Source organism: Sesamum indicum, linkage group LG9 (genome assembly GCF_026168435.1).
Source record: "Sesamum indicum cultivar Baizhima isolate 11 linkage group LG9, ASM2616843v1, whole genome shotgun sequence".
NCBI lineage: Eukaryota > Viridiplantae > Streptophyta > Magnoliopsida > Lamiales > Pedaliaceae > Sesamum > Sesamum indicum.
The window spans coordinates 21,452,626-21,471,229 of NC_142665.1; the positions used below are offsets into that span (position 1 = coordinate 21,452,626).

The 18,604-nt window shown below is 34.3% G+C and overlaps 2 protein-coding genes across 2 annotated transcripts; one reads left to right on the plus strand and one right to left on the minus strand.

The window, feature by feature from the left end:
* The first annotated feature begins 10,244 nt into the window (after positions 1 to 10,244).
* On the plus strand, positions 10,245 to 12,896 carry LOC105177850 (Pentatricopeptide repeat (PPR) superfamily protein). Its single transcript, XM_011101116.3, has one exon. It carries the CDS (start codon positions 10,358 to 10,360, stop codon positions 12,524 to 12,526), a length of 2,169 nt encoding a protein of 722 aa, XP_011099418.1. The 5' UTR covers positions 10,245 to 10,357; the 3' UTR covers positions 12,527 to 12,896.
* Positions 12,897 to 13,337: 441 nt separating this feature from the next.
* Positions 13,338 to 18,418, minus strand: LOC105177849 (GTP-binding protein, HflX). Its single transcript, XM_011101114.3, has 13 exons — positions 17,810 to 18,418; positions 17,110 to 17,174; positions 16,943 to 17,005; positions 16,731 to 16,820; positions 16,528 to 16,640; positions 16,262 to 16,330; positions 15,594 to 15,738; positions 15,449 to 15,504; positions 15,214 to 15,264; positions 15,062 to 15,116; positions 14,927 to 14,983; positions 14,722 to 14,841; positions 13,338 to 14,384 (listed from the first exon to the last, which is right to left on the minus strand). Exons 1-13 carry the CDS (start codon positions 18,195 to 18,197, stop codon positions 13,890 to 13,892), a joined length of 1,767 nt encoding a protein of 588 aa, XP_011099416.1. The 5' UTR covers positions 18,198 to 18,418; the 3' UTR covers positions 13,338 to 13,889.
* Between the last annotated feature and the right edge of the window lie 186 nt (positions 18,419 to 18,604).

The window sequence follows — 18,604 nt, forward strand, 5'->3', positions numbered from 1 at the left end:
ATCTGCATAAATGATTTCAACTTACTATCGCCAATCAATTTTTACATATTCAATTAAAAAATAAACCACATTTTTTAATTGATAAAAATAGCGATGTATGCTAAGAGTTTTCGCCACAAAATATGGCTTTAATGGGCAAATTCATCCGTCCAGTTTATTGCCGTGTGCCCAACATTATACACATGATCGCCTCATACTTAAATAAATACTCGTACTATGTAATATAATATATTAATTTTTTATTATAAGAAAAAAAAAACACTAAAAATGCACTGAACTGAAACCAACGGCGGAAAATTGAATTATGTTTAAAAAAAGTAAATATTTGAAAGATAAAAATCTGTATCTACTATTAAAAAAAATAGAGATATTGAATCAATTTTTGAATTTGAATATATTGAACGATATGTAATCTTAATAAAAAAGAAAGATAAAAGTCTACTTAACCCTTTCTTTTTTCCAATACATTTTATATATATATATATATATAAACACCCAACACACACGCACATGTATAAATTTAAACTCAAGGTCTTTCATAAAAACTCAAATGTCCGAATTATTGAATTATCCATTAACGACTCTTTTTTCCAACACATTTATCACAACCATTTTCCCGTTTCTCATTATATTCGTTAAACAATCAAACAAAGGTGAGTTGTATTTCTTTATCAATTAATTTTCTCAGGTAAAGAAAAAACGTAAAAGGAGGTGCAGAAATGGTAGTATTTTTTGAATTATCCCTTTACCGACATAGCAAATCCGAGGATGGAAGACACAACGGCAAAAGAGGAACAAAGCCCATATAAAAGTGGACCTGCAACCGTGCTTTGGTCCATATCTCCCCGGACTCACCGGCCCCATCTCTTACTACCATGTCCCTCTCTCTCTCTCTCTCTCTCTCTTCAATTTTTGTTTTCCTACGCGTTCAGTTTTATTAAGTTTGTTTCATTTGACATGCTAACACCCTAACAACGTTTTCACTTCAACGTAACCTCTGTTTTTTTCTGATAAGATTCGATCGTTACTACAAAGTACATCGATAATCAATCAACGTATTTGAAGAAAACAAAAAGAATTAAAACATTACTATTAAAATTATATTATATACTCATATTTTTGGACTCAAACCTACAACCTCTTCTCGTACTCGTTGTTTTCCTACAAGAAATTTCATTATATAGCTGAGTTCCAATCACTGCTCAATTCGGACATACTTGTACTAGCAAAATCTGCAATTAGCAGTTGCAGAAAAACCGCGTTGATATTATGTTGGATAAAGTTTAGGATTTGAAGTAGTAATTGGAAATTACGGTATTCAGATGAATTACGAAAAAATATCTAAATCTTAATCCCGTGAAGTTAAGCAATGAACTTGTCTGATATGCTTTAATTTATTATATATATATATATATATATGAAACATTATGGTACAAATGATTTTTACGAGTTTTTCAATATGGTAGCGATTATGGGATTATGTCATAAGTCAAAAGATTTTATTCAAAATCAGCTTGCAACATAAACACATTACAAGTGATAAAAATGCATAATAATCTCTAACTCTTAAATTAATATCTGACCCTTAATTTTATTTTATTTTTTTAAATATATAGGTACGCACATAATTACATTAATATTCTAATAAATTGAATAATAAGTGAATGAGATCAATATATTAATATATCAATATAGCCAAAATTAATGAAATGAATTACAGTAAACTCACATAAATTATGACAAATAATTAACATGTTTGGTGGGACTCAAACTCATAATTTTGAATTCATTTATGGGATCTCAATCTTAACTGTTGGGCTAAGCTAATCCTTATAAATTTTCAAACAAGATAAGAATTACGAGTCTTGTCTAAGGATATATATATTAATGTGCTTTTTTATTTAATCGTCTACTGATTTACCCCTTAATTAATTATCAAATATCTTTATAACCCGGAACCTAAATTAATGCCCCGTCATTAAAAAAGATTAAAGAAAAGAAAAAAGGTCATAATAATAATAATAATAATTACGTAAAAAGAATCCCATATTAATAAGAAAAACAATGAGTTCCGCCGTTAGTATTAGCCAATTGATTTGAAGAGTGTCATGATCGCATCACCCATTTAAGTAGGTAAAGCCCTAGATATTTTTAAGCTAAAACCCCATTTCGGGTTTTTAAAAAAAACAAAGTGATTAAAAAGTTGTAATAAATTACGTTCGCCCGAATATAAAAATAGCAAAGTAGGTGACACTGTGACCGACCCCAGGCCGCTGATTTTGAGGGCTCTGGTTATTCTCTGTTTGGCGTTGTCAATACAAATGAAAATCCACTTAAAAAAACAAAGGGTTAGAGAATAGAGACAGACAGCTTATGGTGACAAAGTGACAGTGTCTGATTTGAGCTTTTCGTTTTTAGCTTATGAAGCTTTCCCCATCATCAGCTTAACCAACAGAATCAATATACGTTTAAAGCAAACGATGCATATCTGCCGGTTTTGCTTATTTTAGAGGGAACCAATGTCTTTGGCGAATGATCTCCGAACCTTCATCTGCTTTCATTCAATTTTATGAAGATATAATTGGCAATGAACCAAGAAATATGAGTTTTAGACGTACGCTACAAGAAATATGAGTTTTTGTAATGACTTATTATTATGATTAAAAGTAAAAATTTATTGTCAATACTAATTAACTACCATTACTCAACGATTTTTAATCGTTGTTTCTGCAAGCGAGATTAAAATATTAGTAACAATTAAAAACTATGACAAATATGTTAGATCATTACAAAACTCATATATTATTAATCATCTTACCTGACCAATTCTCAATACGTTTGATTCTAAGTAACCAACTAGTCAGAGTTATCCTTGAATTGGTAAACACTTAATTGAGTGAATATTCAACTGATCTCTATTAATAAAGCTTGCTTAATTAAACTTGATATTATCTTTTTAATATATACTACTAATTAATATGTATTAATTAATTAAGTCAAACTTAATGCATTTTGACATTTAAAACTGCCGATTGGGATCAATCATGGAAAAATGTTGAATACTAAGAACATTTGACTTTGGGGGCATGGACCATCTTGCTTCCTATTACCATTGCTACTTAGGTAATAATTTAGGCATATGGGACTTGAATTCTATTCACATGTCGAATCCTAACAAAAGCACATGCTTGTTCCTTCGTCAACAGCAATAAATATTTCAATTAGAAATGCCCAATTCACTGTTTTTTTTTTTTCAAAAAAAAATTCTCATGCTAAATAACAAGAAAATCAAGATTAGGTTACTAGAACTTTGGTAAACTGCATCTTAGTACCTTGGAATTATGGACTTAAATGATTGAGAGGGGCCACGTGGATTGTTGTGGGAGAAGGGTGATTAGGGGCATGTGAAACCCTTATTTGAAGTACCCCACCATTGACCACCCCCCCCCCCCCTCAAAAAAAAAAAAGAAATAAAATTTAGAATTTATCAGGGGACCCTTAAAGGGGTTGTTTATGGTGACATCTAACATGACTCCCACACTAAGTCCATCCCTTACAAAGACTTCCCATGAGACACAAATATGGACCATTTGCTCCCTCCTATTAAATAAAGTAGGCCCTCTCCCACCCCCCCTCATGCCTTTAATTAATGATTATATACAGATACACTTCCTATTTTTCGAATTTGCAAGTTTGAAATTTTGTAAAAATGTTAGAATTACATAATACAACAAAATTATCACGATGTTGAGTATGTAGACACATGCACAATCATCATATAATAAAGTTGCACTATAAAAAATTAATTATGTTATATTGCATATCACTACAGTTCAAATAGTAGTAAATCAATACTATCTATCATGACGAAACAAACTCAATGCGAAAACTTATGTCTTGATCAAAGTTAATCAATATTTTGCGATGATTTTACCTATGAACAAACTATTTACCACAATTTTTAATTGTGGCAAATATTTTAATTTCGCTTGTAGAAACAACAGATAATATATAGCCATTATGCTACAGATATTAATTAGTAATCGTCATGATTTTTTACCATTAACCATGATGAGTGAAAAATCATATTTCTTTTAATATTAAAGTGATAGTTTTATAGGTTTGATAGTCACATCTCACTTCAGTTGATTTTAGTTTGTATATTTTACATTATATGTGTATAAATGTATGAGAATACTAAAATTGAAATAACTTTGTTTTAGTGTGAGAAAAAATATTTCGTTTTTAGTATGATTTATCTTTCCACATTAATACATAGTTGGGAGCAAAGTTTTCTCAACTATGGTTGTAATAAAAGGGAAGTTGAAGGTCAACGAGAGTTACACATACCAACTTGACCGTGTAAGCAGCTGATTCTGAAACAATACAGCACGTAAATGCATTTGAAACTTGAGTTAACGTAAATTTGTTCACCAATCAGCTGTTGACTTGCACCAAAGTCGTGCAAGAAATTCGGCTCCTTAACCAACAATGGATGTTTTATTCTTGTTTTAAGTCTATGCACCTGTGCCTTAAACCTTCATATTTTCTAGTCAAACATGAGGATTTGGGAGACGGAAACCGCAAGGAATATAAATCGTTAGAAATTATGCATATATTAAAATATATATGTATATATATATATGATTTTTTTGTCATGATTAATTACAAAAATTAAAAATCATAATGAATATTAATTAACTACGACTGTGCAATAATATTTAATTGTTGTTCTATAGGTGCATGCTGCCAAAATATTTACCATGACTAAAAAGCTATAGCTAGTATTGTTTTGGACATAGCTAAAATTATGATAATTATTAATTTTAGTTAAAATTTAAATTTTTGTATTGATTTTATCTGTTCGTGATAAGTAGCATCCATATATTACTAATTAATATATACTATTTAATTGCCACATACATGTATGACTAATTAATTACCTTACCGACAACTTAAATAAAATTATTGCGACCGATTAAATTTTCTTAAATGGTATTGGGGCTAAGAAAAAAATCCAGCTTTTACCCGTATTAACGATAATTTGGACATTATCGCTATACAATTTGTTACTAATATATTCTTTTGTTAGTAATTTGATAAATGATTTTGAGTTAAGAATTTCAAACGACCCCAACGTAATAATGAATTTGAGGGAGAAATTAAAACATTTTGTGAGGTGAAAATATCTAGACAAAATTTAATATGAATTTATTATTATAGATTTTAAGTTTTTTAATTTTGAATCCTTAATTCGTAACTTAAGTATATATAGGACAAAGATACATAATGATAGGGTTAATACATCGAACCTGTCTAAAAGACCAAAATGCCCTTCAAATGCTGGAAAACACCAACGACCCAATTTGTCAGTTGTTGATTCAAAGTCCATCCAACGATTATTCACTGGACACATAACCAACACATTCTGGATCCTCTATAACTTCTTATTCTAAAGTGACTCAAATTTTAGAGGGTTTTAGTTGTGGCCACCTTAATTAATTCAATGATTTATCCATAGGTCAATTTTATTAGTCTAATTTAAAATACTTATCAAGACATGGTCAAGTCTCCACCAAATCATTGCCACATTGTTAAGGACCTCAATGCAGATCACGTAATTAGAAGCTACTTCTGAGATTGAACTACGGATGTACTATGTGGGGATACAGTTTGTGCCTTGTGGAAATTCGATTTTCTTACATGCTAGCTGTAAACTGACTTCTTGAGAAAAATTTGGCACGAGAAATATCACTTTCAAATTTGTAGTGGAGGCCAGCTGATTTTTGTTCCGTTATTTCTAGACAAATCACATCGACGACTTCACTTGGTAAAATTCTTGTCCGTAGTTTCTTTCAACTTCCAATGCCTACCTAATTCTGTGGTGTTTATGTTCTTCCACGGCACGCTAGGGATATAACTCTTATCATTTCAAGAAAACCCAATTCAAGTATAATAAGATTCCAATTCAATACTATGTTAATGGATAATGTGTAATTTGTATTTATAATTATGTCTCCAAATAATTACACATAAAATTATATTAATCACTACAAAAAAAATTAGGGATATAGTATGATAATATGCAACGAAATTAATATAATAATTTATCACAATGTACAGAATTATAAAGTTGCATGGAATGAGAGGAACAACACTTATTCTCATCCTATAAATTCTAAAAGACTTGTGGGAGTATAAAATATATCTTTTCTCATAACTCATGAAGAATCTCTTAATGTGTGAAATAAAGAAGGTAACAGCGCTATAAATAATTGTGAATAATTTGACCATTATGATAAATTTAATTGCCTAACAAAAACTTATAAAATCATAATAAATTCAATTATAAATAGGTCATTTAAATATATAAATTGTAACAATAAAATACTTATTAAACTTCATAAGTTCACAATTAAATTATCATAATTATAGACAATAAACCTTAAATTAAATAGGCACATTAAATTGAAATAAAGAGTTGAAAATAATTTAAGAATTAAAAAAAATTAAGCTTATTCCCAGCATAATATTGTTTTTTTTAATTTTAGCATCTGACAATTCAAAAAAAATATAATATTTTATTATTGTTAATTATTATGGTCAAAGTATAAAATTATAAGATATATTAATTAACCGCAACTTTACAATAGTGCACTATTGGCCCTTGTCTCAACAGACAAGATCAAAACATGAGTAATATATAGTTAAAAATTATTATTTTAATCATAGTTAAAATTATGATAAATATTAATTAACTATATGATCAAAATTTAATAGTTTTATGTTGATTTATTTGATTATATACCAACTACGGTTTTAGTTTATACTAGCACGTTGGTAATATAGAGAGTAATCAATTTTTTTATAGTGTTGTAAAGATTAATTCAAAATTAATGGAATAGATTTTCCCTTATGTTGTTTATTTAGTTTAATTAACTGTAATAATATTATTATCCCTTCAATGAAATGAAGTTGAAAAATTAAGTACTCATGTCATCAACCAATTCGCGAAATTCAATCTAGAAATGAATTAGTATTTCCAATTAGATTATCTATTTCAAATCACTACAAAAAAAATATAATATTTGTGACAAAATATCAAATAATAATTTTAAAATTATCACTAAAATTATATATTAAGTGACAATAATTTTTGTCTTATCACTATATAGTTATATATTAGAGATAAGAATTGTATATAAAATTGTCATTAATTATAATTAGTGATACATTCATAATAACAATTTAGTGACAACATAATAGTGATAGTAATTATTTATTGCCATTAGGTTATCACATAGACGTATCGCTAATCGTATTTAATGACAACTTTATACACTACTTTTTATCACTATTTTTTGCTAATAATACTTTTTTACAGAATAACAATAATTATAATTAAATCATGAAATTTACTATTACAAAATAAAACTTCTTGTCATTAAATGTATGAAATTAGCGATAATATTAAAATTGTCTCTTGATTTTTTTTGTCGCTAATTTTATATTATTTTGTAGTGAATCTTATTACATTTTTTTGTTTCATTTAATATATATATATATATATACATGTGTGTGTACTACATATATAAAATCTTTTCTTAATAAAATAAATGATGTGATTTTGCAGCATATATTAAATGAAATATATGAAGCAAGTTAATATGAAATAAAAAATTCGACCCGCTAATATCTATGAGACCACCTCAAAATCAACACCTGGCATCGGGATATTTTCTGAGTCAAAATTGTAGAACTCCATACGTATATACATCTTAGCAAACAAGAAACGTTCTAACTTAATCGTACCAAAGTTTCCCATTACATTATCGTATCTATCTACTAAAGCTACCCCATTAATTCATAACTATCAGAGAGGGAAAGAAAAGAAAAAAGAAAAAATAAGCCCATTTGAGACTGCAAAATGTCATGAACTTTGAAATGATGTCATTTATGATTTAAGGTCCATGCAAGCTAGTTCTGGTCTTCCATGTTTCTTTGGGAATGGCCAAGAATTTGTCCATACATGTACAAATTGGTTATCAGAAGCAGCAATCGCAAATGTAGTGTACCCAACTCTAACATCAAAAGGTCTTAGTATGGAGCTCAAGTTTCTACAGAATTATTTGGTCTATCCATTCATTCCAGACACCTACATTCCCAATTTACTCATTCGTATCTTAGCCCTTATGGCATATTAGTACAAGATGGGACTGTTCCAGCTCCGCTTGACAGTGATGACTTTATTTGTTCTGTACATTCGAACCTCTATACGCCACTCTGACTTGTTGCAGTTCACATACAATATTCGATGAGTCTCATACTATGTAATTAAAGATAGATCACGAGTTTGTAATTCAAATGAACTCATCATTATCATAATTCTCTGTAATTATTGATTATTAATGGAGGGTTGGAATTATTAATTGATGTAATGAAATATAGTTATCGTTTCTCATCAAAATTCAAATATTTTTTAGCTATATACTATGTTCTTTCCACTAGCAATTTATATCAATAGCTAGGATTCAATTTGAAGGTATTCGGAGGACAATGTTTGGGAAATGAGGAGGAAATTGGGGTCATGTTGTCTGGAGAAATACCACGATTTATTGTCCAGAAAGGAACAGATTTGTATCAAAGAAGAGAAACACTAATGATCCCTTAAATGATTAAAGAGCGGTGTTGGTACTCTTATGTTGAATGTAGGGAACCGCCAGTGATACAAATTAATAAATATGTTCAAATAAAACAAGAAAACATGGTAGCACTCAACTCACAATCAAAAGCATCAACCTTACCAATCACGTTAGGCCAAGTTGAAAAATTAAATTGTCCGGTTTCCCTGTGAAAGAAGTAAAGATAGGACGACGATGAATGAGAAGCAATGATTATTTACAAGTTGAGCATATGTATATATGTGAATGTGGGTGTGTGCTGCCACTGAGGAAGCAAGCAAGCTGCTGCCAATTCTGGACATTGAAGTGGGCAAGTTGTTAGAAATGTGTAGTAGCTAGCCTTACCCCTACCCCCCAATTGTCACCTAAACTGCTTGTCCTAATACATCAGAAAAAAGTCGAGGAATTATAGCCCCTTTAACCTTTATTTCTCTTCCTAGCTAATTACAAAAGTTGTCCTAAAAGCCAGCAATTGCTTCCCCCACCCATGTTCATTGGTCTGTCTGCTGCTCACTGTAAACTCTGCAGCTAAATATGTAGGATTTTTATGTGATTACACAATGAAATTAGTACGGAGACTTGGACTTGGGCTCGCTCATTACTTGAGGCCCAAGTCTTTTTGGATTTCTGAACTCCGTTCCGATCAACAGATTACATCTCCCAACTTGAATATGATTCGGCCCGTTAATACTTGTATGTTAACTTTTTCATTTTGGTATTATGTCATATCGTATCCCAACTTTCATATTCAATTACAACTATATTAGACACCTTAATATTCAGAACAAGTATTACCAAGGCATTTGGATGACCTTATAAATTTTTCATAATATCTTATAAAATATTTGAATACTTATAAGTTTTACAATAAGTATTTAATAGATTCTTTTTTTTCTAAAGAGTTTATAAAATTTCAAAATAAGATATGTAAAATCTTATAGCTCTTTAAAAAGAATGTCAATTCAACCCATTCTTTTGTAAGATTTTTTGAATTTTTTATTTTAACAAATATAAACATATTCATAATTTTATTAGTATTTCATTTTTACCCTTCATGTAACGGGAGCCCCACCCAAAAAAAAGGGCAATAAATTGATTTGTTGGGTTTTCAATCATTATATAATCTTATTTTGTTAAATACTCTAATCTTTTATTTATCCAAATACTTTAAAGGTTGATTCAACTAATAATTGAATAAAATGGAAGGAATAAACAGAACATGTTTTCCCAATAGAAGAGCATACAATTGACATATTAGAAGTTGTGTTTAATTTATTATCGCCTATTTGTTGATCATATAAACATTAAGTCTGTGTGCGGCGTATTCAATATATGTGTACAAAATTTTTTAAATAAAATATAAATAATTAAATCTCACTTATTAAATTTTTTAATAATATGGAAATGTTATGATAATAATTAAATAATTTTAAAAAAATTGAATTCGGGGAATGAAAAACAAAGATATTAATTAAAACTAAATAACTATTCAAAAAAATCTTTACCACTTATAGATAGTTGAAAAATATTAAAATGCGTAGGTGTAGAAAGAAAAAAATTGAACACCAAAAAGTGGTATTTTTTAATCAAAGTATAGATAATAGTAGTTCAAGTCCAAACACACAACCAAATAGAAATGTAGGTACAAGCGTACAAGTACAGTATGGTTCCTCTTTATGTCCGAAATGATGCAAATCTCATGGAACCTCAAGAATTTCCGCCAAATTTTGAGAGCATGTATAGAGCAAAGCGACCTGACAACCGGCAAATGCTTGCACACACTTTATGTCAAGTCTCTTGTCCCACGGATTACGTATATTTCCAATCATTTCATTCTCCTCTACTCCAAATCCGGCCGTCTCCCCGCCGCCCGGAAGGCCTTCGACGCCACCCCGGACCCCAATGTCTTCTCCTTCAACGTCATGATTGCTGCCTATGCCAGAGAATCGTTGCCCCATTTTGCGCAGCAATTGTTTGATGAAATTCCGGAACCGGATCTCATCTCCTACAACACCCTCATTTCTGCCTATGCTGAATGCGGTAATGTTTCACAAGCGCTGAAACTCTTTTTGAGTATGCGAGAATCTGGTTTGGCAATGGATGGGTTCACCTTCTCTGCGGCCATTACCGCGTCCGGTGAAGTCATTGGATTGGTGAAGCAGTTGCATAGTAGGGTTGTTTCGGGTGGGTTTCATAGTTATACTTCAGTTAATAATGCTTTGATCTCCGGGTATAGTAAAAACGGGTTCTTTCACGGGGCTGAAAGGGTGTTCCGCGAGATGGGTGAGGTTAAAGACGAGGTGTCCTGGAACTCGATGATTGTGGCATACGGACAGCAGAGAGAAGGGTTGAAAGCGCTGGAATTGTATCAAGAAATGGTCCGTCGGGAGTTGTATGTGGACATGTTTACATTGGCTAGTGTCTTAAGTGCGTATACTAGCATGGAGGATTTGCTTGGTGGGATGCAATTTCATGGTCAGATGGTCAAGATGGGGTTTCATAGAAATGCGCACGTTGGGAGTGGTTTGATTGATTTATATTCAAAATGTGGTGGTCACATGTTAGACAGCAGAAAGGTGTTTCAGGATATTCCTCATCCTGATTTGGTTCTTTGGAATACAATGATTTCTGGATATTCCCTGCATGACGAGTTCTCAGAAGAGGCTCTCAGTTGCTTCAAGGAGATGCAGCAAGCTGGAAACCTCCCTGATGACTGTAGCTTCGTTTGTGTACTTTGTGCTTGCGCTAAAATGTCATCTCCTTCCCAAGGGAAACAAATACACTCATTGGTCATCAAATCTGATATCCCGTCAAACAGAGTTTCAATAAACAATGCCCTGGTTGCAATGTATTCCAAGTGTGGGAATTTGGAGGATGCAAGGAGGCTATTTGATAGGATGCCAGAGCATAATAACGTGTCACTAAATTCCATGATTGCAGGCTATGCTCAGCATGGTCTTGGGGTCCAAGCATTACTAATTTTTGAACGAATGCTTGAGAAAAATATTGCTCCTACAAGTATAACCTTTGTATCGGTTCTTTCTGCCTGTGCTCATACTGGGAGAGTTGAGGATGGACACAGGTACTTCCGTCTAATGACGGAAAAGTTTAAGATAGAACCGGAGGCGGAACACTATACATGCATGATTGACCTTCTGGGCCGAGCGGGAAAACTAGACGAGGCGGAGAAGCTTATTAAGACAATGCCATATGATCCTAGCATCATGGGTTGGGCATCTTTACTTAGGGCCTCCAGAACTCATGGTAACATGGAGCTGGCGGAGAAGGCTGCCAGCCAGTGTCTTCAGCTGGACCCTTCAAATGCATCCCCATATGTTACGCTCGCACACATGTATGCCAGAGCCAACAGATGGGAAGAAGTGGCGAGGATCAAAAGATACATGAGAGACAAAGGGGTGAAGAGAAGGCCAGGTTGCAGTTGGATTGAGGTGGACAAGAGGATTCATGTATTTGTCGCAGAAGATAAATCGCATCCGATGATAGAGAAGATTTACAAGTTCTGGGAAGAGATGTCAAAGAAAATCAAGCTAGCTGGCTACGTGCCTGACGTGAGATGGGTTTCAGCTAGAGATGATGGATTAAGGGAAGACGAAAAGGAGACGATTGTGAGGCATCACAGTGAGAAACTGGCCATCGCATTTGGGCTATTATCAACCAAACTCAATGTTCCTTTACTGGTGATGAAGAACTTGAGAATATGCGGGGACTGTCATAATGCTATTAAAATAGTATCTTCTATCACTAGAAGGGAAATCACTGTTAGAGATTGCCATAGATTTCACCTCTTTAAAGATGGTCAATGCTCCTGTGGGAATTTCTGGTGAGTCAAGTTTTCTTCTTCCCGTCATATTATAAAGAAAAACCAAGCGACGCCGAAGATGAAGAGAAATTTGAAGTTAGTAACGTGGTTGCCAGTCTTTTCTGCTTCCGGAATTTGCATATAATCTATTGCTGTCGGGTCTGTAATGTAGCTGGAAATCCAAGCTGGGGATGAATTTATCTACCCCAACAAACACTGAGCCATCGAAGCATTTTACATTTTCTTGTTTCACTTAACGAACCTGAAAAATATTATTATAGCAGATTAAAAGAAGTGCTGGTTCCAGTATACTGTGGAAAGTGGATGGCAACCATCAAAACCTTACTATGAAGCTGCACCAACATTTTCCCTGGAATTGTAATCGTTGTTCAGAATCAATGCTCAAAAATGGCCAAACATCTCGTGTTTCCCAAGTAAATTCTAGCCTTGGTATTTTCATTACCTTTCTAAAGTTAACTTTTTGAACGGTTTTCTAGACGATCACGATCATTGGATTATAAACCTGTAAGTCGTGATCATCCATGTTCCCGTTTAGCGACCAACAAAATCATGTATTGCAATTCATGTATTTACAAGAAATCGGAGTCGTCAAGTAGTTGCCTACTTGACATTGATATATAGGTAATAAACATTGATTAAAACCATTTGAATTCGGAGCAAAAGTAGCAGTAAATTTTACAGAAAGATCGATTTTGACAGGGAAGTAAGTTAATTAAACATTTTGTATTTCAAAAGATTTGTAACTGTAACGAAGAACCAAACGCGGGCTCAATGCCACATGCACAACATTTTACTCATATAACACACACAATATGGATTAGCACACGCCACCAACAAGCTCATTTTTCATTTACCATACAAACTCCATGAAACAAGATATAACTAACACAATATGGATTAGTACACGCCACCAACATATTCTACACCTGCCTTACCATTCGTCGATAAGGAAACTAATGCTTTATCTGTACTGTGAAAACATCTAACCTGTAAGGTTCATCCAAGTCTGTTCTTCTCCACGAATATTCTGAGAATCATCAGCTCATTATATCGTTTTTAACTTGTCAGTCTCCAACCAAGCAATTATAATATCCAGAACCTCGTTTCCTCTCACCATCCGAGGCACTGGATCCATAAGTTAAATATCTATTGCTGACAGGACAGCTGAAAGACTTTCATCTTGCAAGAAAGACTTAGGTGATTGCAGTTCAAACATCCTGTTGCTCCGGCTCTATACAGAGAGTGACGAGTGATATTAGACATCAGCCTCCTGTATCTGCTGCTCTATGCTCTCTCCAGAAAATAACACGGACAAAGTCAAAATTACGAATCCAGCATTATTCAAGATAGTTTTCATGTACATTTTGCTATTGCTCAACTGCTACCTCGTCATCTTCTCTGCGAGGAGGTCTCCACTTTCGATCAAAGATGCTCCTTTCCACCACTCGAGAAGGTCCCAACTTCTCATCAATTAGCTCTAGTAATTCTTGTAAACCAACTCCAGTTACTGCAGATGTTTTGACATGGCCATTGGATTCTGATTGAGATAGAGAACCTTTAACAGCGGGCCTCCAATCCCTTGAGAACTCAGTTTGTTGGCAATTCACAGTCTCGCATCCAATGGACAGACCATCATACTCTACCCAAGAGTCTTGCCCATCCTCACAGGAGAGCCAATCATCAGAGTCATCAAACTGTTCTTGATAAATGGCATCTTTAATATCTCCTGATGGCTCAGCTTCAATATCTTGGTCATTATCATGTTGACCTGTCAACTCAGCATCTTCTTCACCTGAGAAACTGCTGGCATAACCTCCTCCACCAATTTCACCTAGATCAAATTCCTTTGGTAGAAGATCAACCTGAAGGAAGTTTCGGGAACAGACGAGTAAGTTCTCATGTTTATCTCTCTTTTGCTTCCAACTAGGGAGCGTTTGCTTTCACTTTCCAAAATGCCTTATTCATCACCAAAAATATTTTCCCGAAACTATTCAAAATAAAACCAAGCTTTTCCCTAGGCTTTTTTATTACTTTGGGATGCATATTTCTCCCCTGTACTGGTGATTTTTCTTGCTTTCTAAACTTTGTGTATACACAGATGAAGTTGTTTTCTACATTTTCCATATATCATGGGAAGTTTTGGGAGGTCGGTGGATTGTATGCAGATTCAAAACAAGCATGAGACAGAGGCAATTCTACCTTATTCCAAACTTCAATCATGTTCTGGAGCTTCTCCTCAGACACCCCTATCCTCCCAAGAACTTGCATGACAGTTTCCCGGTGTTCTCCAATATTTGGAGCACTTGAATCCAGCACATGCTGCGAAATTTCTAAAAAATCTAAACATACAGAATTATACCCACTTTTGCTAATAGGGAGAGGAAAGACATTATTGATTTCATACCACAAGGAGGTCAGCTTCAACAACCTCTTCCAAGGTAGCATGAAATGCTTCCACTAGCTGCAAAATGAGACCTTGGTGATGACAAATAACATGTTAGCAATAGAGAAAACATTTTCTGCATGGCACTTTAGCTACCTGAACAGGCAAGTCTGATATAAACCCAACAGTGTCACTAAGCAGCACTTTCCTCCTAAACATTAGACATTCAGTTAATAACCAGACAAGAAACTTTGCCAGCGGCACAAATGAATAACACTAATACGATAGCCAGTAGATAATAGTATTACCCTGATGGAAGAATAACACTGCTTAGCTTCGGATCAACTGTTGCAAACAGTCTGACATAAAGACCGCCAATGTAAGAGACAACAGTTGGCATTAAACTAAGTTGGCATGTTGCATAAGATGACTGTGTGCTAACATGTGCACACACACACGCATAAAATTGAAGTGTTGCTAAAAGTGATATCAGCAATCCACAATGTAAAACACTAATAAGAAACGGTAGTGCTTTTGACTTACCGGTCATCACAAAAAAGATAGTTGTTTGAGAGTGCACTAACTAACGTTGACTTTCCCTGGAAAAAGAGGTAGGGAAACAAATATTTGATATCGCATTGCTCTAGCTGAAACAACTGTAGAATAAAGACACGTATGAGCCACCTACAGCATTTGTATAGCCAACAACAGCAACAGTAGCAATTTCTTGCCCCAGTGTCCCTCCCTGTCTTTTTCGAGCAGCGCGCTGCATGGCTCGAGTTCTTCGAACTTCTTGGATATCAGATAACAGTTTCCTCCTCCGATCCAAGATTCTGAAACACCAAAGTTAATTGATACAAAATACATGCCCGAGTCCACACTTTCACAAAGAAATGTTTCATGCCAAGAGAGGTATCCAAGTCAGTAGGCTTTTCAATTGCACACTGCATTTTCAGAATTACCCATGAATGAATCTTTCTGAAAGAGCTCATTGTGCAACAGTATCCCTTGAGATAAAATACTATGAAAATATAATGTGAGAAGCATCTCCAATTCACAAAGATGAGAGAAAATAATAGCATGCATGATAATTTCAAGTAATATCATCAGAATAATACAAAGTACTGAAGTTTAACCAACTCCGTTGACAAACCGTAACTAAACGAAAATAAGCATCAGAAAGGAGGTCAATGTGTATGCATCAAACAGAAGAAATCCAAACTTCCATGTTAATGCCCCTCTAAATTAAAGAAAATAGAGAAATCTAGCACACTTAGTACAAGAAATTCTGTCCAAGTAGGAAGATATACTATAATCGAGGAAGCAATAAACTTCATGATTAAATATTTAGCAGACCTTCGCCGTTGAAGCTGAAGTTCAGTTTCTCCAGCACCACTTATAAAACCACGCCCTCCACTTCCTCTCCTGCAAATGATAAATGCATACATGAGAAATCTAATAATGAAATTATTATAGCTCAATGATATAATTTCCTCTGCAGGAGCAATATGCAAAGACATTCTTAGCAACTGGAAAGGAGATTGGTCCCTAAACAACCACATGATTTTCTGGTACACAACAGCAGCTGAGAAATTTCCTAATTGAAGCTTCATCCAACTCACCCTCTGGCACTAACAACTTCAGCTTCCCCGATGCCACCAAATGTATAACGCCCATCAGGACCACGAACTCGAACAAGCCTGCTTCTCTTGTACATCAGAGCTGCTAACTCAGCCTGTAAATTGATAAATGACATAAAATGGCTAAAAACCGAATGTCATCTGTTCACGAAAAATGGAAAGATTACAGTGAAATCCAATAATACCTGTAGTTTAGCTTCCTTTGTCTGAGCATGAGCATTAAAAATCTCTATTATGAGACCAACACGGTCCAGAACAGGTTTTCCCCAGGCTCGCTGTGAAAGAATGAAAACAGGGAATCAACACAACGATCACTTACATGCAAACTCGTGGCACACGAAATTATATTTACAAATCAGATAGCAATCAAAATCACGACTTATCATCAAATACTTGCCTCCAGATTCCTTTGCTGAATACCAGTAAGAATAGCATTCACAAAAACGGCATCCACCCCATCCTGACAGTAGAAAGAAAAAAGACAATATTTATTTCAATTATGTAAACCAGTTATGGGGACATTTTTTAGATAAACAACTTGAGTTCAAACACGAAACGTCCCACCTTAGATTCCAAATTATTTATGTGGCACTTAACAGTGTCCACCGTCCCAACTCCAAAATATGTATCTGCAACATCATTACAAGTAAATGCGGTTAAGTTATATCCAATAGTCTTTGATAATTAGATAAAAATGCATGTGTAATGGCATTCAATTTCAGTAATTGAGACATTAAGCAAATTCACTTATTTTAGTTCTATAGACCAAAACTGCTTAATACATTCTTTTGAAAGCTCTCATTTTGCAGCCCAGCACCAAAAGCACAATAAATAAGCTTAAGTTGAACTAATGAGCGGAGACTTGGTTGACTATTTATTCCTTTTTGCTGTTTTAGACGGTTCATTTTCGCATTATGATCCATTTTGCTCTTGTTCTTGTCAATAGTTTTGTAGGACATCAAGTAGGATGCTTTTCCAAATCTCAACTCATTGAACTGCATTTAACTGATGAAGGACGCATGCACCAACTAAGGCTAATTGATATTCTACAAACAACAAAAAATCAGTTAAGAAATATTTTACCGCAGAGATTCTCATCTCAACGGCTGCTATCTAATTCGCAGCTACACCACATCAGTGCCAGCAATAGAACAAGTTCAATTACTTTTGGCCCCCAACTCCAAAAACTATAAGTGGCATCTACATCTCAAAATAGAAATCAAAAAGATAACGCTGAAGAGCACATAATAATTGAAAGACTCACCCGCCCGTGGAGACCGAGCAGCAGGGTTCTGAACAATAAGATGAGGTGGCATTTCTTTGTCCAAAAACTCCGTCTCATAAAACCCATCACGCTGTTGTTCAAGAGAATTTGCGAGATTCAACGCCTCCTCAAGCTTCGCCTTCAAATAGGTTTCGGGCCGGATCCTGGGCTGTATCACGAAGAGCCGCGGCGGACCATCAGGGTCCCTGTTGAATTCATCCTCGTTGTGATTGAGCTGTCTTCTCTGTAGAACTGGTGAGCTCGAGAAATAGGAAAGAAAGGGAGGAAATTGCGCAGCTACTACTCTTGTGTCGGTTAATGATGACGATGAGGGGTTTATTGGGGTTAAGGACAGTGGGGAACGCAGGCGACATATGGTTCTTAGCATTTGATTGTTTCTTGGTTTCTTTGAGTGTACAGACAGGCCGCAGAAGGTCCGTTTTATCAACTGTCCGAGCTACCGCCGTGACGGAAAATAAAGTGAGGATGGGGAAATGTCGGCGAGTGTTATGGTGGTGGTTGATCCAACCCGCTCGTCATTTGACGGGCTGACTCGAAAATTAATCGGGTTTGAGTGCTATCGAGTTAATTTGGGCTTTGATTTTTATGGACATATTAGTGAGTTAGGAAATTTCTACAATGTGTTATCTCGCATCTTTATGAATAATAATTACGTGTCATAAGGATTAAAAAGATACCAAATGCAGCAACGATTTGATAATCATATGCATCACTATTACAAACGTGCTATGCTGTTTTTCAGCTTAAGAAACTTTCACCAGAACAAAATTTGGA